At 44.1% G+C, this 23623-nt stretch overlaps 1 protein-coding gene across 1 annotated transcript in view; it reads left to right on the top strand.

Annotated features, from left to right (window-relative positions):
• The window catches only part of LOC311106760 (kinesin-like protein KIF26B), a gene marked incomplete at both ends in the record, with an annotated part of 42692 nt that continues 19069 nt past the window's right edge, over window positions 1-23623 (top strand). The window contains 10 exon segments of the mRNA XM_084149154.1: window positions 1-63; window positions 509-865; window positions 1739-2233; window positions 7183-7271; window positions 7462-7645; window positions 13748-13913; window positions 13916-13968; window positions 14276-14369; window positions 17851-18101; window positions 22142-22346. Of these exon segments, the coding sequence (XP_084005280.1) occupies window positions 1-63; window positions 509-865; window positions 1739-2233; window positions 7183-7271; window positions 7462-7645; window positions 13748-13913; window positions 13916-13968; window positions 14276-14369; window positions 17851-18101; window positions 22142-22346 (1957 nt within the window).

Raw genomic sequence — 23623 nt, forward strand, 5'->3', positions numbered from 1 at the left:
ATGGCATCTGTCACTAGGAGAGAGAAGGAGAGATGTCCCACAGCAGGGAACCGAAGGTATTGGGTAAGGAACGCTTGATTTAATATGAACAAACATGTTTTTTTCACATTCAGTATTTATCTTAAGTAGTTTAGATAGAACTGTGCAACCCACAGCCTAAGTATCTACTTATTATTTGATGACTAATATGCTTTGAAAACATTAGGTTGAATTTATGTCATGATGATATCATGGTACACTCAGAAAAAAAGGTGCTATCTAGACCCTAAAAGGGTTATTCTACTGTCACCATAGGATAAACCTTTGAAGAACCCTTTTAGGTTCCATGTAGAACCCTTTCCACAGAGGATTCTACATGGAACCCAAAAGGGTTCTACCTGGAACCAAAAAGGGTTATCATATGGGGACAGCCCATACCCTTTTTCAAACCTATTTTCTAAGAGTGTAGTCATGATTGTTTTCTTGTCTGCAGTTTATTAAGGAGGTATTTGTGTATATTTCACAGACAACAGATGCTCCTCAATGTAAATCAACCAGATTCTACTCTGAGACTCAGACTGTGAGCGGTACAGTACTGCACGAGGACTGGAAATCAACAGGAGGCGAAGGATCCAACACCGACCCTCATGGAGCTTTGTGTCCGAGGACAGATTTCCTATCCAGGGGGTCTCTGGCGGGACCCTGTGCCGGTTCCAGATGTCCTGTGAGTGCCAGTGGATTTGGCACTGTTGGACACACCGTGGTGGGAAGTTGGAGTGTTCGGAAATCTGACGGAAAAGTTATTTGTGAGCATTGCACCGCAACTGTGGCTGCACTGAAGAGACAGGCACTGAGCCTCATCATTCCTCAATATGTCTTATGCAAGGTAGGCTGATCACTGCATCACTTTCTCTGGAAATGTGTTCTATGTAGTAAGTAGTAGCATACTTGTAGTGATACAATATACTTTATAACCAATGCCATATAGGAACAATTTAAGAGGTTTTGAATTTAAATGGTCAGAAAATGTGACTTAGAGGATTTGCCAAAGATTTTAGGATTTGCCACACATTTGAGCTGTTTATTAACAAAGCCTAATCAACATTGATTGTCACATACTTAGACATTTTTTTCTGATTTTGAATTTGTAGCAGACACCAGTTCTAGTCATTCAGACTCATAGAGGATATCCCTAGTGTGAACTGATTCAAACTGATATAAATATTTTAATAAAACAACTGAAACCCCTATAACCTCATCAGCAGAGGCAACATAAAACATTTGCTTACCTCTCCTACAGAGAGGGACATGAAATAGAACAGGATGTTTTAAAATAAACCTGATGTCTCAGCTTTTGGGTTGGAGTTTGTTTGGGCACATCTGCTTTTTCTGGTTGACTTTGTTTTTTGCAATAGTACAGTAGTTTGGGACTCAGAATGTGGTTCATTGACGTTAACAGCTTGCGAGAGATACGTTTTGGAACGGAAGTTAAGGGAGTACAAGGACACAGAAATGAATGTATGCCATGCCACCATCTCTGTTCTCTGACAGATGCCATTATAATGATTGATTCTGGAAATCAGGGTACTTGTTACCGTGCCACATTTTGATACATAGTTTCCTCAATGTCAGTCTTCAATGGTGATCAATTATCAACGTTTTCCACTTTTGTAATTCACTGTGTTGGGTTATTTTTGTGATTTAATTAGACTTGATGCATAGAACCATATTATATATCCCTTTTACGTTCACTCTATAGGATTCAACCTTGTCAGCCTATCTCCACGACAACCTCCAAGCCCACAGCACTACCATAGGCAACTGGGCTGTGGAGGAGGAGCAGAGTGGCTGTGACGTCTGTGGTGCCCACCTGATCCAGCTGAAGCAGGAGGCCATCCACCTGATCCTAGCCAGGGAGGAGCGTGCCAAGTGGGCCACTCCACCTATCGCCAAGCCCCTTCCTGGATCCATCTCCACCAAAACAGCACAGTCTAGCCCCCACCTCTCAGCCTTTTCCAGGAGCCAGAGCACCCCTGCCAAGCCCTCCCCTGGATCTGGATCCACCACCTTCAACACAGTAGCACCAAACCCCCACCTCTCAGCCTCCAGCAGGACCCAAAACTCCCCCAAGACACACCCTAAGAGGGTCTTGAAGCCCTCCTCCAGGATTGATAGATGGGTTGAGGAGCAGCAGCACCTGGCCTCCTCCATATCAATGTCAAGCAATAACGGAGTCCCAATCTTCCCCTACCAGGTACTCTACAGTCTACATCTAAAGCCTATAAGCTGTATATCATGACATTGCTCTGATATGGTTGTAGCTTTCATTATTATGGATTATAATGGAGGCTATATCAACCATTGCAAGACAATGTCATGACACATCCCCTACCAGGTAAGGGTACTGTACATCTAAAAGCTGTATATCAAGACCTTGCTCTGACGACTGTAGTATCCACCGTTAATATGACTTACAGCACATTTAAAAAGTATTCAGACCCCTTGACTTTTTCCACATTCTGTTACATTACAGCCTTATTCTAAAATGTATTAAATTGTTTGTTTTCCTCATCAATCTACACACAATACCCCATAATGACAAAGCAAAAACAGGTTTTTAGAAAATGTTGCTAATGTATAAATTAGGTGCCTTTTGGCAAACTCCAAGTGGGCTGTCATGTGCCTTTTACTGAGGAGTGGAATCCATTTGGCCACTCTACCATAAAGGCCTGATTGGTGGTGTGCTGCAGAGATGGTTGTCCTTCTGGATGATTCTCCCATCTCCACAGAGGAACTCCGGAGCTCTATCAGAGTGACCATCGGGTTCTTGGTCACCTCCCTGACCAAGGCCCTTCTCCACCAATTGCTCAGTTTGGCCAGGCGGCCAGCCCTAGGAAGAGTCTGGGTGGTTCCAAACTTCTTCCATTTAAGAATGATGGAGGCCACTGTGTTCTTGAGTACCTTTAATGCTGCAGATACTTAAATAAATTATTTCTGTTTTTAATACATTTGCAAAAATTTCTAAAAACCTGTTTTTGCTTTGTCATTATGGGGTATTGTGTGTAGATTGATGAGGAAAACAAGTAATTTAATCCATTTTAGAATAAGGCTGTAGCGTAACAAAATGTGGAAAATGTAAAGGGATCTGAATACATTCAGAATGCTGTAACAGAGTAGGTCATGGCACATCCCCTGCTTGCACATCCTTTTATGGACTTAGCTATCTGTAAGGCCTGAGGAGATAATGCTCTTATAGAAAGTGTTGTCACTGTCAGCCTGTGATTAGGAGGAGAGGAAAGGAGAGGAGAAACAAGAGGAGGAAATGAGAGGAGTGGAGAGGAGAGGAGAGGAGAAACGAGAGGAGAGGAGATGAGCGGAGAGGAAAGGGGGGAGAGGAGAGGAGGAGAGACAAGATGAGGAAATGAGAGGAGGAGGGATGAGGAGAGGAGGAGGAGGAGAGGAGAGGATGGAAGAGGAGAGGATGGAAGAGGAGAGGAGGGATGAGGAGAGGAGGGATGAGGAGAGGAGGACTGGAGGGAGGAGGAGAGGAGGGAAGAGAGGAGAGGAGGGAGGAGAGGAGAGGAGAGGAGGGAAGAGGAGAGGAGGGAGGAGGAGGGAAGAGGAGGGAAGAGGAGGAGAGAGGAGAGGAGGGAAGAGAAGAGGAGAAGAGAGGAGAGGAGCAGGGAAGAGGAGAGGAGGGAAGAGGAGGGGAGAGGAGAGGAGGGAAGAGGAGAGGAGGGAAGAGGAGTGAAGGGGAGAGGAGGGAAGAGGAGTGAAGGGGAGGGGAGAGGAGAGGAGGGAAGAGGAGAGGAGGGAAGAGGAGAGGAGGGAAGAGGAGTGAAGGGGAGAGGAGGGAAGAGGAGTGAAGGGGAGAGTAGAAGAGAGGAGAGGAGAGGAGGGGAGAGGAGAGGAGGATTAAAAGGATACTCTTATAGAGAGTGTTGTCACTGTCAGAGAAGAGGGAAGAGGAGAGGAGGGAAGAGGAGAGGAGGGAAGAGGAGGGAGGAGGAGAGGAGTGATGAGGACAGGAGGGAGGAGGAGGGAAGAGGAGAGAGGAGGAGAGGAGAGGAGGGAAGAGGAGGGAAGAGGAGAGGAGGGAGGAGAGGAGAGGAGGGATGAGGAGAGGAGGGATGAGAAGAGGAGAGGAGGGATGAGGAGAGGAGGGAAGAGGAGAGGAGGAGAGGAGAGGAGGGAAGAGGAGAGGAGGGAAGAGGAGAGGAGAGGAGGGAAGAGGAGTGAAGGGGAGAGGAGAAGAGAGGAGAGGAGAGGAGAGGAGGGAAGAGGAGAGGAGGATTAAAGGGATACTCTTATAGAGAGTGTTGTCACTGTCAGTCATGTGATTTATGGCGTCCAATCAGCCCCAATTAGATCCAGCCGGCTCATATAAAAACGACTGGTGAAATATTCATAGTGCAGTACTATAACCCCCACAGTGCTAGCCGGTTAATACAGCCAGGACGGGAGTGGATGGATGGAAAGCATTTGAGGGGCCTTTAGTAGGCTACAGTAGCTTGTTCAGACAGAGATGCTTATACTGTATCTATGCATGCTTCCCAAATGGCACCATATTCCCTATTTAGCGCACTACTTTTGACCGTCTATGGTAGGGCTCTGGTCAAAAATAGTGTACTATATAGGGAATAGAGTACCATTTGGGACTCAGCCTACAGTGAGGGAGTAAAGGATTTGATCCCCTGCTGATTTTATACGTTTGTCCACTGACAAAGACATGATCAGTCTATAATTTTAATGGTAGATTTATTTGAACAGTGAGAGACAGAATAACAACAAAAAAATCCAGAAAAACGCATGTCAAAAATGTTATAAATTGATTTGCATTTTATTGAGGGAAATAAGTATTTGACCCCTCTCAATCAGAAAGATTTCTGGCTCCCAGGTGTCTGTTATACATGTAACGAGCTGAGATTAAGAGCACACTCTTAAAGGGAGTGCTCCTAATCTCAGCTTGTTACCTGTATAAAAGACACCTGTCCACAGAAGCAATCAATCAATATGATTCCAAACTCTCCAGCATGGCCAAGACCAAAGAGCTCTCCAAGGATGTCAGGGACAAGATTGTAGACCTACACAAGCCTGGAATGGGCTACAAGACCATCGCCAAGCAGCTTGGTGAGAAGGTGACAACAGTTGGTGCGATTATTCGCAAGTGGAAGAAACACAAAATAACTCTCCCTCGGCCTGGGGCTCCTTGCAAGATCTCACCTCGTGGAGTTGCAATGATCATGAGAACGGTGAGGAATCAGCCCAGAACTACACGGGAGGATCTTGTCAATGATCTCAAGGCAGCTGGGACCATAGTCACCAAGAAAACAATTGGTAACACACTACGCCGTGAAGGACTGAAATCCTGCAGCGCCCGCAAGGTCCCCCTGCTCAAGAAAGCACATATACATGCCCGTCTGAAGTTTGCCAATGAACATCTGAATGATTCAGAGGAGAACTGGGTGAAAGTGTTGTGGTCAGATGAGACCAAAATGGAGCTCTTTGGCATCAACTCAACTCGCCGTGTTTGGAGGAGGAGGAATGCTGCCTATGACCCCAAGAACACCATCCCCACCGTCAAACATAGAGGTGGAAACATTATGCTTTGGGGGTGTTTTTCTGCTAAGGGGACAGGACAACTTCACCGCATCAAAGGGACTGTGGACGGGGCCATGTACCGTCAAATCTTGGGTGAGAACCTCCTTCCCTCAGCCAGGGCATTGAAAATGGGTCGTGGATGGGTATTCCAGCATGACAATGACCCAAATCACACGGCCAAGGCAACAAAGGAGCGGCTCAAGAAGAAGCACATTAAGGTCCTGGAGTGGCCTAGTCAGTCTCCAGACCTTAATCCCATAGAAAATCTGTGGAGGGAGCTGAAGGTTCGAGTTGCCAAACGTCAGCCTCGAAACCTTAATGACTTGGAGAAGATCTGCAAAGAGGAGTGGGACAAAATCCCTCCTGAGATGTGTGCAAACCTGGTGGCCAACTACAAGAAACGTCTGACCTCTGTGATTGCCAACAAGGGTTTAACCACCAAGTACAAAATCATGTTTTGCAGAGTGGTTAAATACTTATTTCCCTCATTAAAATGCAAATCAATTTTTAACATTTTTGACATGCTTTTTTCTGGATTTTGTTGTTGTTATTCTGTCTCTCACTGTTCAAATAAACCTACCATTAAAATGATAGACTGATCATTTCTTTGTCAGTGGGCAAATGTACAAAATCAGCAGGGGATCAAATACTTTTTTCCCTCACTGTATATCTCCATCAGTTCATTGGGGAGGGGTATAAAACAAAAAAGAAGAGTAGTGGAAGAACTTAACTTTACCCTGCACCCTCCAACCCCCTTATCTCATTCCACATGTCAGTCATGCCCCAGGGTCCGTCATGGCTCTAATTGGTATTACATGGCTGGATGTCTCCAGTAGCAGTAGAGAGACGAGAACATGGTTGTTATCTTGCCCTAGAAAGCTGAAACATTGATGAGACAGTAGAGCTGCAGAGGGGGCCACTATAAAACAAGTCTCTGGCTGTCATTTTCGCTCTCAGCCAAGACTTCATATGAACACATACAGGGAGTAGAGAGAAGGCCACAGCTTCCTGTCAATGTAACACACACACACACACACACACACACACACACACACACCAGGGCTGGAGGGAAGGGAAAGCAGCATTGAGTTCTGAGTGGGACTCTTCACACACATCCTCTGCCTCGGGAGTATGTGGTGTGTAACAGTGAGATGCAGTACGTTCAGAGTATGTTCAGTAGGGGCTCTGTCTGAATGTCTGAGTCATGTCTCAATTCAACCTATCTATATGTCCCATGTGTGACACTACTAGTCTATATGTAGAGCTATATGATGAATGTCCCATTAACCCAATGTGCTTTCATCCTAATGCCCCACATCTACAGATGAACCACTGATGAGCCACTCTTGGTCTAATTGCCTTAGTTCTACTCTGTGAGCTTTTATTCAGTCTCGGTTGGTATTAGGCAAAATGCCAATTTTAACCTTCTGACTAATCTAGCCTGGTCCCATACCAGCCAATTCTTCTATCATTGTGAAGCCATACTTTGGCATGACATTGAACAAACTCAAAGAGGAGTTGGCTACTAGCCCAAACAGACAGGACCGCCAAGGGCTATGGATATTCTAAACCTAAAGATGATCCTTCTCCTTCTCTCCACAGTTTTCAGAGGAGTTCTCAGAGGGACAGAGTGAGACTGTGCCGGTTCAGAGCAGTCCAATGACTCCTGCAACCTTGTCCTTTCTGTTCAGGTACTGTATGTGTAAAGCTGGTCAGTTAGATGTCTACAGAGTAGACATGGGTTCCTTCAGGTATTTTTTAAATGAATGATTAAAACAAATCTTACATAATTAATCTGTTTCTCAATCAATCTGTTTCTCAATCATCATTGAGAATGTACCTACTGTGTTTTTGAAAGGTCCACATCCTGTCTTTCCACAGGGCAGCCCAGAAAATGAACCTGACGTCGAGGAGGAAGGGCCAAAGGTCCGCCCCCTCTCCCGTGGGTCCTCGCCCCCATTACACCACCTGCTACAGGGGCATCATCCAGAGGTCTCCACCCCCAATCCCCACCTGCCTCCTTCAAGCTGCCAACAGAGTCAAAGATGCACCTAATGTTAGCAAGGTAACCAACTGTACTCAATGGTTTACTTCAGTCTTGACCAACCAGGTCATTATTGTAAAATATAATTTGTTCTCAATTACTTTCCTGACTAAATAAATGTTAAAATGCATGTTTAAATAAAACATTTAATAAATAAACAAACAAATTAATAAATAAATAGTTCTCCCACAACCATTTGCTTAGAAGTGTTTCCAGAGTCATAAAGCGAGTGGCTGTGTGGGGGAGTGAAGAAGTTTCTATATCACCACTTATAATGTTAACATCATATGCTATAATGTGGTGCTGATGCCCTTTCGGTTTCTGCCCTCCCCCTCTGGGGTATAGCCATTGCTGTAGAGGAAATTGGTCTGCTGCGGCTAGTCTAGAGTTACAGATAACAGGCCAGGGCGCCATCTCATCCCATCACATCTAATCCCATCTCATCCCATCCCATCTCATCTCATCCCATCCCATCTCATCCCATCCCATCCCATCCCATCCCATCACAATACCCCATAATAACTAAGCAAAAACAGGTTATTAGAAATGTTTGCTAATTTATTAAATATAAAAAATGGAAATAGAACATTTACATAAGTATTCAGACCGTTTACTCAGTACTTTGTTGAAGCACCTTTGGCAGCGATTACAGCAACGAGTCTTCTTGGGTATGACGCTACAAGCTTGGCAAACCTGTATTTTGGAAGTTTCTCCCATTCTTCTCTGCAGATCCTCTTAAGCTCTGTCAGGTTGGATGGGGAGCGTTTCTGCACAGCTATTTTCAGGTCTCTCTAGAGATGTTCGAACGGGTGCAAGTCCGGGCTCTGGCTGGGCCACTCAATGACATTGAGACTTGTCCCGAAGCCACTCCTGCGTTGTCTTGGCTGTGTGCTTAGGGTCGTTGTCCTGTTGGAAGGTGAACCTTCACCCCAGTCTGAGGTTCTGAGCGCTCTGGAGCAGGTTTTCATCAAGGATCTCTCTCTACTTTGCTCTGTTCATCTTTGCCTTGATCTTGACTAGTCTCCCAGTTCCTGCTGCTGAAAAACATCACCACAGCATGATGCTGCCACCACCATGCTTCACCGTAGGGATGGTGCCAGGTTTCCTCCAGACGTGACGCTTTGCATTCAGGACATAGAGTTCAATCTTGGTTTCATCAATCCAGAGAATCTTGTTTCTCATGGTCTGAGAGTCTTTAGGTGCTTTTTGACAAACTCCAAGAGGGCTGTCATATGCCTTTTTACTGAGGAGTGGCTTCCGTCTGGCCACTCTACCATAAAGGCCTGATTGGTGGAGTGCTGCAGAGATGGTTGTCCTTCTGGAAGGTTCTCCCATCTCCACAGAGGAACTCTAGAGCTCTGTCAGAGTGACCATCTGGTTCTTGGTCACCTCCCTGACCAAGGCCCTTCTCCCCCGATTGCTCAGATTGGCCGGGCGGCCAGCTCTAGGAAGAGTCTTGGTGGTTCCAAACTTCTTCCATTTAAGAATTGATGGAGGCCACTGTGTTCTTGGGGACCTTCAATGCTGCAGAAATGTTTTGGTACCCTTCCCCAGAGCTGTGCCTCGACACAATCCTGTCTCGGAGCTCTACGGATAATTCCTTCGATCTCATGGTTTGCTCTGACATGCACTGTCAACTGTGGAACCTTTTATAGACAGGTGTGTGCCTTTCCAAATCATGTTAAATCAATTGAATTTACCACAGGTGGACTCCAATCAGGTTGTAGAAACATCTCAAGGATGATCAATGGAAACAGGATGCACCTGAGCTCAATTTCGAGACTCATAGCAAAGGGTCTAAATACTTATGTAAATAAGGTATTTTATTATTTTATTTTCTATACATTTGCAAACATTTCTAAAAACCTTTTTTCGCTTTGTCATTATGGGGTATTGTGTGTAGATTGCTGAGGATTTCTTTTGATTTAATCCATTTTAGAATAAGGCTGTAACGTAAAAAAAATTGGAAAAAGTAAAAGGGTCTGAATACTTTACGAAGGCACTGTATGTACACTACCGTTGAAAAGTTTGGGGTCACTTAGAAATGTCCTTGTTTTCGAAAGAAAAGCAATTTTTTTGTCCATTAAAATAAAATAAAATAGATCAGAAATACAGTGTAGACATTGTTAATGTTGTAGATGGCTATTGTAGCTGGAAACGGCAGATTTTTTATGGAATATCTACATAGGCATACAGAGGCCCATTATCAGCAACCATCAGTCCTGTGTTCCAATGGCATGTTGTGTTTGCTAATCCAAGTTTATCATTTTAAAAGGCTAATTGATAATTAGAAAACCCTTTTGCAATTGTGTTAGCACAGCTGAAAACTGTTTAAACAGGCCTTCTTGAGACTAGTTGAGTATCTGGAGCATCGGCAATTGTGGGTTCGATTACAGGCTCAAAATGGCCAGAAACAAATAACTTTCTTCTGAAACTCGTCTGAGTAACTCGTTCTGAGTAATGAAGGCTATTCCATGCGAGAAATTGCCAAGAAACTGAAGATCTCGTACAACTCTGCGTACTATTCCCTTCACAGAACAGCGCACACTGGCTCTAACCAGAATAGAAAGAGGAGTGGGAGGCCCTGGTGCACAACTGAGCAAGAGGACAAATACATGTGTCTAGTTTGAGAAACAGATGCCTCACAGGTCCTCAACTGGCAGCTTCATTAAATTGTACCCGCAAAACACCAGTCACAACGTCAACAGTGAAGTGGTGACTCCGGGATGCTGACCTTCTAGGCAGAGTTGCTGGTAGTGTGGGCCGTGGACGCGGACATATAGCGGGCATTACGCACAGAGCCATCTCCAACTCAGTGCCGAGCTGGGCTGCGGTACATGACATCTATTGTCTGTGATCGTCTTATCTATTGGGCACACACGTCCCCCTCCTCTGGTCACCCAGGCATCGGCCGTACAGTGCGCTGCCTGACCGGGAAGTACTGGTGGCCTACCTTGGCTAAGGACGTGAGGGTGTATGTCTCCACCTGCTCGGTGTGTGCCCAGAGTAAGCCACCTAGGCACCTTCCAGCAGGTAAGTTACATCCCTAACCAGTTCCACAACGGCCATGGTCCCACTTATCAATTGTCTACCTAACTGATCTTCCCCTCTCTCAGGGTAACACCACCATCCTGGTCATTGTGGACCGCTTTTCTAAAGCCTGCCATCTCCTTCCTCTGCCCGGTCTCCCCACGGCCCTGCAAACTGCGGAAGCCCTGTTTACTCACATCTTCTGTTACTACGGGGTGCCAGAGGACATAGTGTCTGACTGGGGCCCCAGTTTACGTCCAGGGTCTGAAAGGCGTTCATGGAACGTCTGGGGGTCTCGGTCAGCCTGACCTCTGCGTTTCACCCCTTATCTAATGGGCAGGTGGAATGGGTGAATCAGGATGTGGGTAGGTTCCTGCGGTCCTACTGCTAGGACCGGCCGGGGGAGTGGTCGGTGTTCTTGCCATGGGCCGAATATGCCCAGAACTCTCTCCGCCACTCCTCCACTAACCTATCTCCATTTCAATGTGTTTTAGGTCATCAGCCAGTTCTGGCACCGTGGCATCAGAGCCAGACCAAAGCTCCTGCGGTGGATGACTGGTTTCAGCGCACGGAGGAGACGTGGAATGCTGCCCACGTCCACCTCCAGCGTGCCGTGCATCGCAAGAAGGCCAATGATGACCGCCACCGCAGTGAAGCCCCGGTCTTTGTACCGGGTGATCCGCCTGCCCTGCCGGAAGCTGAGCCTGCGGTTTATGGGGCCGTTCAAAGTCCTGAGGAGAGTAAACGAGTATACGTATAGGTTACTACTCCCTCCTGATTACCGTATTAACCCCTCGTTTCACGTGTCTCTCCTTAGGCTGGTGGTGGCTGGTCTGCTCCAGTAGTCTGAGGTGCGGGAGGTCGTCCACCCCCTCTGGACATCGAGGGGGCCCCGGCATACTCCGTCCATTCCATCCTGGATTCAAGGAGTCGGGTAGGGGGCCTTCAGTACCTCGTGGAGTGGGAGGGGTACGGTCCGGAGGAGCGGTGCTGGGTCCCGGTGAGGGATGTCCTCGATCCCTCCCTGTTGCGGAATTTCCACCGTCGCCATCCGGCTCGCCCTGCTCCGCGTCCTCCTGGCCGTCCCCGAGGCCGGTGTCGGCGCGCTGCTGGAGCTGCAAGTCAAGGGGGGAGTACTGTCACGAATTCCTCTGAAGCTGCCTCCTCTCCTTGTTCGGGCAGGCTTCGGCGCTCGTCGTCACCGGCCTTCTAGCCACTGCCGCTCCTCATCTCATAATTCCATTTGTTTTGTCTTGTTTTTACACACAACTGGTTTATATCCCCTCATCAGTACCTGTATAAGTGTTCCCTCTGCCCCACGTCTTTGTGTGTGATTGTTTTCCTGTAGAGGTGATGATATCTCGGTGGAGCTTTATTGTATGGTATCGCCGGGATATTCACCCCTGTGTTTTGTTTTTCTCCAGTGCGCCGTTATACCGCACTGTAGTGTTTTACGCATTGCTGCATACTGCTGTATCTGCCGAATAAACCATTTATTCTGTGTATTAACCTCCTGCGCCTGACTCCGTCCAAATCACCCGCTACAGATTTTATAAGTTCAGTTAAATTCATTTAGCATTATTATGTGGTTCATTGTCTTCATATAGTGGTTCTGTGAGGTTCTGTTCCTGTCCATGTGCAGAGTCAGACCACAGAGGGATCTTAGTGAAGTGGCTGTTGGGGTCTTAGCTAACTGAACATAAAACCTCCCAGAGCCTTTAAATACACCATGTTCCTGAGTTAATCTCTGGACCTGTGGAAATCTGTTAACGTAGCATTCTTACTCAGGATATATAGGATATAGCCTAATGAATTAATAATAATTGATCATTGATTGGAGTTATGTAGTGCTTTTACAGACGCTGAAAGTTATTTTCACACTTTAGAGCATACAATTACAAATAGAATCACGTCACCGAATTATAGGATCTCAATGCTTTATAGTACATAAACTCACCTCATCCACCACCAATGTGTAGCCTATATGAACCGTTAATCCAGTTCTGTCCTCTCTACCACTACTCTATGGGTGTCGAAGTCAGAGTGACAGACACTTTGCTTTCATCTGTACAGGTTTTCCTCTACATACTAATTCTCTTTTAACAAAGTTAGTATAAAAGAGATACCATCTCGTGAACAGCAGGGGTCCAGAGCTGTAGAAGTATGCTGCCTTCGTATTTCATACAATTCACCAGTATATGTGACGTTCGAAATCTCTCCTCAGATGCCTAGCCGTGCTAAATCCCTTTTACGTTTAGCTTAACGTCTTCTTACACCTTTTCAAAGGAAACATATAAATAGCAGGGGATAGAAGCGAATAGAATCCGGAAAGCTGGGAGACTGGCAAGGTATAAAGCAACTGCTGTGTCTGTCATTTCCAACCTGCTTTAATAACGATCACTTTTTCAGATCCTCCCTGTGACCCATATTGACAGCTGCTTTGACTATTCTACAATCACATCTGATGCTTTAGGCATTATTGTTTAGGATTTAGATTATTTAATAATGCATGGATTTTTATGCCTTTTTGGTTCTATCGGTTTTCTGATGTTTTTCCCATATGGAATATTTAAAGCGGCAATCAGTAGTTGAAACAATAGCAAAGAGTCCTCCCCACCACTGTTTCAGGAGAAAGTGGAGGGATGGCGCTGGAAAAATGTAACCACTCTCAAATTCAAAGACAGAGCTATAGATGCAAGGACTGACCATCCATGATATCAAAATGATAGTTTGAACCATGTTATTTGTTTACAAACATTGAAGTAAAACAAGCTTATATTTTGGGTTCTGATGGGGTACAACAGTTGAACTAAGCTCATGAGGCATTTATAAGTTACAGTATATACTTCAAGAATCAATGGGTACATATCATTAATTTACAAGTCCAAAAATGGATGCAACAGCTGCTGCTTGCCTCTTTAAGTACTCTTTTAGCTTTTACGACGGAGAGAAAGTCAGACGACAGAACTTCATGCATACAGTAGGTCCATCATTTCCCTCCTCTGCCCAACATCCATTCATCCCAGCTCCCAACCGTCCCCCCGAAAAAGGACTTGACAAATCTTCACCATCGGGTTTAATCTCTCCCTACAGGTCAAAGTGGTGCTGCGAGTCTGCCCCTCTTCCTCCGTACCCCCTTCCCAGCCCCAGCCACCCATTCTCAGAGTGGACACAGCTAAAAGAAGGGTCACCATGATGGACCCAGCTACCAACCACAATCAACAGCTACACTCAAACTCTACACCGACACACGCTGGGGCAGTCCCTCTAAGACATATGTCTTTGACGCAGCCTACCCCTCAGAGTCAACCCAGGTCCGTGGATACAGCACAGTACAGTTGGTTTGTTATCTCTGTCTGCTGACCTGAAAACTGAAGGGACATTAAATGCAGTTTCCAGATAGCCATCGCTATGTCTTAGACTCTCAGCCTCTTCCCTTTCCTAGCATTGTGGGTTAGTGTTGTTTGATGGATCGGACACATTAAGCCAGAGCATTTTATTAATTCATTCTTCTCAACTTTTGTTTTATTTGTGTTTTTAACAGCAGGTTAAATGCTAAGGTGGATGGATGGATTCACCCTCCTTTTCTCATTTTTTCACCCTCCTTTTTGTCTCTACCAGGCGGAGGTGTGTGTAGGTATTCTGCCTGACGTCATCTGTTCTGTGGTCAACGGGGCAGACGGCTGCATTCTGTGTTTTGGACATGGTGAAGTGGGTAAGTAATGACTGTATGTGGCCAGGATGACCAACCCTCATATGGAGGATGGTATTACCACAACCCCTTTTACATAAGGAACAGATCCATCTCTTTCATACATCCCTTCCATCCATCTATTTCCTATGAGCGGTGGCATAGGAGGTGCTTCATCCATCTCCCTTTATCCCTCACTTCCCTTTGGGAGCAGTGGTGACATGGAGGTGTTCCCATCCATTCTCTCTTCCTTCATTTATCCCTTCTTCCATTTCGTTCATCTTCCACCTCTTCAACAAGTAAAAGCGGGAGATTCATCCATAATGAATCCCAAGTGTTTTCCAGCTTCTTCCACCTATGTTTCGCACGTGAAACATGTCAACACGACGAGGCGAGACCAAAAATATTTTGTCAAGCAGGAGGAGGCTTTTAATAGACGATTGTCAGTGTTACACAAATAAATAAACCCCCTCTCTTTCTACTACACATGACGTCACTGGCCATAAATCAGATTGAATTAGTCAGGTGGTGTAGATGGCGGCTGGTCGGCTGCCAGGGGATATCTTTCTCTCTCCCTCCGCAGAATGAACCTCTGCAATGAATAATGGACTAAATCAATTCTCAATTCGTCTGGAATCTAGCCGAACTCTGCTAGCCGAACCTAACGAGTGTGCTCGCATACTCCTTTAAAATAACTTCGCTTGAAAAATGAGAAAAAAGCGTCAATAGTACTGTTTTTCCATTTTGAGACGCCAAAGACAGTATAGACTTCCTCAAAATAGTCAGAATTAATCTAAGATAACTCAAGAAATCTGTTTTTGCCAAAGAGATCTTAGTCACGCAATTTTACATCTGACTACATAAGATGTTTGGTGCACTATTTTTCTATGAAAAAAATTGCATGAAAACAAGTCGTCTCTCGTGCATGACAACAAAAACATTATTGAAGAATCCCTACTGTTGACCAATCACCGACGAAGGGGCATAGACTTCGGCTCCGAACTTTGGCTTGCCTCCAGAAAAAATGTTGTGTCCCCGAACAGCCGAAAAACCCCTCAGCGAAGTCCAAAACGAACAAAAACGTTGAATGTTTCTGTATTTTTAATTTTTTTGTCATTTAGCAGACGCTCTTATCCAGAGCGACTTACAGTGAGTGCATACATTTTTCATACTGGCCCCCCGTGGAAAACGAACCCACAACCCTGGCGTTGCAAGCGCCATGCTCCACCAACTGAGCTACAGGGGACCCCTGTATCCAGTACCACCTCTGTCCCTAAGCAATTTGAATGTCTAGTCCCAAACGTGGGCCTTGGTAATAATGCCCATTTGACACTAATGGGAATTTATCGCCCTTCCTCAGTCTCCTTATGTGCTCTTAACAAATTGTCTGACCTGCTGTCTAACTATGCTAAATCCAACTTTAAACAACCCGAAAAATTATTCAAACAAATACCCCTCATAAGTTTACAGTCAATGGGATATTTTCCAATGAGTTCAGTGACCATTCTCCAGTTGCCTGCATATGAGATGTTAAGATACCTAAATCTCGCTCATGCATTATTATAAAGATAAATCTTTTAATGAGCAAAATGTTCTGTCTGAGCTGAGGTTGAGTGACTGGTGGGTTGTGTCAACTATCACTGACTCGGATCAGGCCCTATTGTTTTATATCCCTGTTTAACTCTGTTGCAGATAAACATGCGCTGCACAAAATGCTAAGGGTGAAGACAGATCTAATCCTTGGTTCACGCATGAGTTGTCTGTGAAATTACAGGAAAGAAATGTAGCTTGGGCTAAAAGCAAGACTGACTGAGTAAATTTACATGCACACTAATAATTTGATATTATCCTGATTATGGCAGAAGGCCGAATATGGCATTAGTCATGTAAACACCTTACTCTGTTTATCTTAATCGGCGTCAGGTCATAATTGAAGTAAGCATACGCTGATTTAAACAGCTTGTTTTCTAAGCATTCTTTCACATCATTAGGACATGTAAACAGCTTAATCAGCGTTCCAGCGGTATATTTGATCTGCACATGTGCCAGCACCAGGTAGCGCAAGCTTCCCTCTTATGCGTGAGTGAAGTGAGTTCAGAAAAACTGAAAGAACGCATCTCAAATAGTCTTCGCAAAAAATAACATAGTCACTGTGGTAGAACGTTTGTTTTGATTGGTGATTTACATTGATAAAAAGTCCCATCAGTAGCCAGATTTCAGATGTTTCCATGTAAACACGATTATTAGGGAAATCGTTCTTGCAAAGCATGTAAACGTTTTAAACAAACTATTATATTAATCTGACTATCCACAATAATCGCATTATTGTGTGCATCTAACCGTGCTCACTGATTCTACGTCTTATTGGTCCTTCAGACACTTGAGAAATAGATGTCTATCTCTTGTTAGAAAAGCAAAATCAACATATTTCTTGAATTGTGTATCAGAGAGTGGTGGTAATCCATCTTATTTCTGGAAAGTGGTCAAATCTTTTAAACAAAACTCCACCCCCTCTTTGCCCCAGCAGGTTTTGACAGCCTCTAGTCCCATACTAGACAAAATGGACACTTGTGGTGCTTTTAATGACCATTTTTCTTCAGCTGGTGACCTGTTTGTAAGGATAGTCTAATTAATCTCAATTAGGGTGTTAGGGTGTTAACCTAGTAGCTGAGGATTGTAACTGTTTTTCATAAATGTTGTGTTTTATATTGATTTCTGTTTTATTTTACATTGTATTGGTTGTTGTGATCAGAGCACCATTGGGAATGAGAGCATTGTCTCAATGGGATTTCCCTGAATAAATAAACTACATAAAAAAGCTCCGAAAGTGTTCGTTGTGGGCATCAGGGAAGAACCCTTTTTGATTTAAGTGGCATCTTTTTTCAAAGAGTGTAATGGAGGAGGATAAGGGTCTGCTAATAAGTGACAGTGGTATACAATGTAAAGTGCTGTTTGTAAATCCAATCTGTTATTATTAATACATTTTCTTCTGAAAATCAGGGAAATATTGTGGTCTTCTGTAGCTCAATTGGTAGAGCATGGCGCTTGTAACGCCAGGGTAGTGGGTTCGATCCCCGGGACCACCCATACGTAAAAATTTATGCACACATGACTGTAAGTCGCTTTGGATAAAAGCGTCTGCTAAAGATGCTGGATGGCAGTGCAGTTGAAGGTCTCTAGTACTGTAAATACTGCCAGTTCCAATGAGCCTGTTGTGATTTGTGTAATTAGATCATGTTCGTCTTAAGAAACATGGTATTAGACCAACTCTGACCCCTGCCCCCCTTCCCACAAGTTGTTTCCCAAGATGCTCTCGCTTTCTCTCTCTCTCTGTCTCTCTCTCTCACGCACACACATGCGTGCTGCACACACACACACAAACACACTTACACACATACACGCACGCGCGCGCACACACACGCACATACACACACACACACACGCAGGGAGAGAGAGAGAACCCAAACTGACTGTGTTGTGTGTGCCTTATTGCTGTATTTAACAGAGAAGTCCCACACCATGATGGGTAGTGATAGCAGTAGCCAGAGTCTAGGGGTCATCCCCTGTGCCATCTCCTGGTTCTACAGTCACATGGAGAGGAGGAGGGAGAGGACTGGGGCCAGCCTGGCTGTGTCTGTCTCTGCTATGGAGGTCTGTGGGGAGAACGAGGTCATCAGGGACTTACTGTCAGGCAACCTCCAGGACAGCCCACCAGCAGACCTATATTTCTATGGGGACCCCATCTATGGAATGCAGGTAAATTATGATCGATGGTATTATTGTTGTGGACTGTTCAGGTCAGATAGAAATTTGAAACGCTTATAGAACAGACTTGAGTCTTTGTTATGCTGAACATGGAATCGTCAGTTCTGCATTTAACTTTTCTATGTGCAGCATTAGTGTGAAATCTGTGCATAAGTACATTTTCGTAATGAAGCCCCAGGTCTTAAGAACATTGAAAAACATGTGCTGCTGTAGTTACACTGTTATCACTACATACAGTATGCCACTAAGGTGTCATGTCACACTAAGGGTATCTTGTATAATGACTGTGTTTTGTTTGTTAATGCCCCAGTCATGAACTAAATACACTAGTTCATCCCTTATTCAGATGTATTGTCAAAAAAGCCAGGTAGTGGGAGTTAACGTATTTACGCTACATAGTCCCAGTTACATAATGACATTGGCATTGTCACATTGAACAACATTTAATATTACAATTCATGCTGTGCAGGGCCGGATTCTGTGCTAGAGTTCCTCTATCCCCCTCTCTCCCTCTCTACATACAGTGCCTTCAGAAAATATTCATACCCCTTGACTTATTCCACATTTTGTTGTGTTACAGCCAGAATTCAAAATGGATTAAATATATTTTTTTCTCACCCATCTACACACAATACCCCATAATCACAAAGTGAAAACATGTTTAAGAAATCTTTGCAAATTTACTGAAAAGGAAATGCAGAAATATCTCATTTAGATAAGTATTCACACCACTGAGTCAATACATGTTAGAATCACCTTCGTCAGCGATTACAGCTGTGAGTCTTTCTGGGTAAGTCTCTAAGAGCTTTGCACATCTGGATTGTAAGTATTTGCAAAAAAATAATTGCTAGACTGCCATTTTCAAGTCTTGCCATAGAATTTCAGGCAGATTAAAGTCAAAACTGTAACTAGGCACTCAGGAACATTTAATGTCGTCTTGGAAAGCATCTCCAGTGTGTATTTGGCCTTGTGTTTTAGGTTGTCCTGCTGAAAGGTACATTTGTCTACCAGTGTCTGTTGGAAAGCAGACTGAGCCAGGTTTCCTCTAGGACTTTGCCTGTGCTTAGGTCTGTTCTCTAGTCCTTGCCAATGACAAGCATACCTATAACATGATGCAGCCACCACCATGCTTGAAATTATGAAGAGTGGTACTCAGGGATGTGTTGTGTTGGATTTGCCCCAAACATAACGCTTTGTATTCAGGACATAAAGTTAATTTCTTTGCCACATTTTTTGCAGTTTTACTTTAGTGCCTTGTTGCAAACAGGATGCATGTTTTGGAATATATTTATTCTGTACAGGCTTCCTTCTTTTCACCCTGTCATTTAGGTTACGATTGTGGAGTAACTACAATGTTGTTGATCTATCCTCAGTTTTCTCTTATCACACCCATTAAACTTGGTAACTGTTTTAAAGTCACCATTGGCCTCATGGTGAAATCCCTGAGCGGTTTCCTTCCTCTCTGGCAACTGAGTTAGGAAGGACGCCTGTATCTTTGTAGTGACTGGGTGTATTGCTACACCATCCAAAGTGTAATTGATTACTTCATCATGCTCAAAGGGATATTCAGTGTCTGCTTTTTAAAATGTTTAACCCATCAACCAATAGGTGCCCTTCTTTGCGAGGCATTGGAAAACCAACCTGGTATTTGTGGTTGAATCTGTGTTTGAAAATCACTGCTCAACTGAGGGACCTTATATAATATTGTATGTGTGGGGTAACAGGTAGTCATTCAAAAATCATGTTAAACACAGTTATTACAATAAGAGTCCATACAACTTATTGTGTGACTTGTTAAGTAAAGTTTTACTCCTGAACGTATTTAGACTTGACATAACAAATGGGTTGAATACTTATTGACTCAAGACATTTCAGCTTTTCATTTTTAATTAATTTGTAAAAATGTCTAAAAACATAATTCCACTTTGACATTTTGGGGTATTATTTGTAGGCCATTGACACAAAATCTAAATGTAATAAATGTTAAATTCAGGCTGTAACACAACAACATGTTGAAAATATCTTGGGGTGAGAATACATTCTGAAGGCACATCCTTTTTGTTCTGTCATAATATATACAGTACCAGTCATAAGTTTGGACACACCTACTCAGTCAAGGGTTTTTCTTTATTTTTACTATTTTCTATATTGTAGAATAATAGTGAAGACATCTAAACTATGAAATAACACATATGGAATCATGAAGTAACCAAAAAAGTGTTAAACAAATCATAATATATTTTATACTTTATATTTTAGATTCTTCAAAGTAGCCACCCTTTGCCTTGATGACAGCTTTGCACACTCTTGGCATTCTCTCAACCAGCTTCACCTGGAATGCTTTTCCAACAGTCTTCGTGATAGGTCCCATGTAGCTCAGTTGGTAGAGCATGGCACTTGCAACACCAGGGTTGTGGGTTCGATTCCCATGGGGGGCCAGTATGAAAAAAATATGTATGCACTCACTAACTGTAAGTCGCTCTGGATAAGAGCATCTGCTAAATGACTAAAATGTAAATGTCTTGAAGGAGTTCCCACATATGCTGAGCACTTGTTGGCTGCTTTTCCTTCACTCTGCAGTCCAACTCATCCCAAACCATCTCAATTGGGTTGAGGTCGGGTGATTGTGGAGGCCAAGTCATATGATGCAGCACTCCATCACTCTCCTTCTTGGTCAAATAGCCCTTACACAGCCTGGAGGTGTGTTGGGTCATTGTCCTGTTGAAAAACAAATGATAGTCCCACTAAGCGCAAACCAGATGGGATGGTGTATCGCTGCAGAATGCTGTGGTAGCCATGCTGGTTAAGTGTACCTTGAATTCTAAATAAATCACAGACAGTGTCACCAGCAAAGCACCCCCACACCATCACACCTCCTCCTCCATACTTCACACATGCGGGGATCATCCGTTCACCTACTCTGCGTCTCACAAAGACACGGCGGTTTGAACCAAAAATCTCCAATTTGGACTCATCAGACCAAAGGACAGATTTCCACCCGTCTAATGTCCATTGCTCATGTTTCTTGGCCCAAGCAGGTCTCTTCTTCTTATTGGTGTCCTTTAGTAGTGGTTTATTTGCAGCAATTCAACCATGAAGGTCTGATTTATGCAGTCTCCTCTGAACAGTTGATGTTGAGATGTGTCTGTTACTTGAACTCTGTAAAGCATTTATTTGGGCTGCAATCTGAGGTGCAATTAACTCTAATTAACTTATCCTCTGCAGCAGAGGTAACTCTGGGTCTTCCTTTCCTGTGGCGGTCCTCATGAGAGCCAGTTTCATCATAGCGCTTGATGGTTTTTGCGACTGCGCTTGAAGAAACTTCTTGACATTTTCCAGATTTACCTTCATGTCTTAAAGTAATGATGGACTGTTGTTTCTCTTTTCTTATTTGAGCTGTTCTTGCCATAGTATGGACTTGGTCTTTTACCAAATAGGGCTATCTTCTGTATACCACCCCTACCTTGTCACAACACAACTGATTGGCTCAAACGCATTAAGAAGGAAAGAAATTCCACAAATTAACTTTTAACAAGGCACACCTGTTAATTGAAATGCATTCCAGGTGACTACCTCATGAAGCTGTTTGAGAGGATGCCAAGAGTGTGCAAAGCTGTCATCAAGGCAAAGGGTGGCTATTTGAAGAATCTAAAATCTAAAATATATTTTGATTTGTTTAACACTTTTTTGGTTACTACATGATTCCATATGTCTTATTTAATAGATTTTATCTCTTCACTATTATTAGTCCCCTGTAGCTCAGTTGGTAGAGCATGGCGTTTGCAACGCCAGGGTTGTGGGTTAGTTTCCCACGGGGGGCCAGTATGAAAATGTGTGCACTCACTAACTGTAAGTCGCTCTTGATAATAAATGTAAATGTATTCTACAATGTAGAAAATAGTAAAAATAAAGAAAAACCCTTGAATGAGTAGGTGTGTCCAAACTTTTGACTGGTACTGTATATATATATTTTTTTAAATCTAAATAATAAAATAAAATAAAACATGCCATGTTGTCTTCCTTCCCTGCAGCTTCAGCACACCAATGTGGTTTCTGCCCCCAACGCAGAGAAAGCTGCTTTCCTCCTGGATGTAGCCATCGCATCACGTCACCGTGCCAACGGCCCGAACAGCGGAACTCGCAGTGACATCAGCACAACATTGTCCTCCTGCAGCGGCTCCCATATGTTCTTTACTCTGCACGTCCAACAGCAGCTCGCAGAGGGCGGCGCCAAAGGTTTCTATTTCTCTACATTGTAGAAAAGAGAACTCCTGCACAAACAATGGTTACACCCTATTCCCTATATAGTGCACTGCTTTTGACCAGAGGCCATAGGGCTCTGATTGAAACTAGTGCACTACATAGTGAATAGGGTTCCATTTGGGATGCACATATTATTAACTTTGCATGTTGCTTCATTTAAAGGGTAGGAGTTTTTACTCACCAATGTAACAACACAGTGTGGTCAAAGATTTAGTAACTTAGTTGCAGTCACGATCTGGTTACCTATAAGTACAAACATAGTTATGTTTTTGGGTTATTACATATTTAATAACTTATTTATGGATATTTTCTAAACTACCCACAATGCACTATTTCTCAATGCCATATGGAGGATCTACGCTGTGCTACCAAATTCGTATGCTAGCTCGGTAGCTAGCTCAAGCTGGCTAACGTTAGCCACTAGCCATGCTAGCATGTAATTACATTCCAGACCAAGTGCTGGATTTCCCTGATTCACGGTGAAGCGCCCGCCTTCACTTCCCCCTCGCTTTGGTAGCTAACTCAGCTGGATGGGCCCTAGCTGTCAATCTGTAAATCTCTCCTCTCTCTTTGCTTTTAATCTGCGGTTATGTTTTAGTTGTGTTGTGTTAGTTGTGTTCTAGCTGGTAACATAACTGTGGTGATTGGCTAGGCTGGCTAGGCTAATAGCTAGTTCATACCTGCCAACTTTTCAAAAAACCTTGGAGTGAGATTTTGTCCTGGGTCCGCCTGGGTCCTGCAGTCGGTGAAAAGCAATTGCACTGCCTGCGTCTCAGAACTGCGGCCGCCTTGATCTCATGAGGTTATCGTTGCCCACGTGTGCATGACGTCCGAGAAAGTCGGGATCAAGTCGGACACAAACCTAACCAGCATGCATTGGGCGGTGATCGCCGGTGATCGATTCTGCGCAGACCTGGCTCATCTCAAATGAGCCTCTTGTCTATGATCTGTCAGCATGGTTATATTGGCCTGTGGCCTTCTTGGAGGCCTTGATGATATCGGAGGGGGTCTCCCATTTGAAGCAGGGCTCCAGATTGGCCATCTTTATGGTCATTATTGAGGACAGGGTGCCATCCAATGCTAGGCTGTTTCTTCTCCTGGTTTTGTTCAGTCCCACAACTGAAAACACCCTCTCAGCATCTGCGTTTGCATGGGGCAACACCAGGACAAGCTTGGCGACGGCAGCAAGCCTCTCGAATTCTTTGGCTCCTGTCACCTATGGAAAATGCACCAAAACACAATGGAAAAAC

This window comes from Coregonus lavaretus (genome assembly GCF_964263955.1).
Source record: "Coregonus lavaretus genome assembly, chromosome: 31".
NCBI lineage: Eukaryota > Metazoa > Chordata > Actinopteri > Salmoniformes > Salmonidae > Coregonus > Coregonus lavaretus.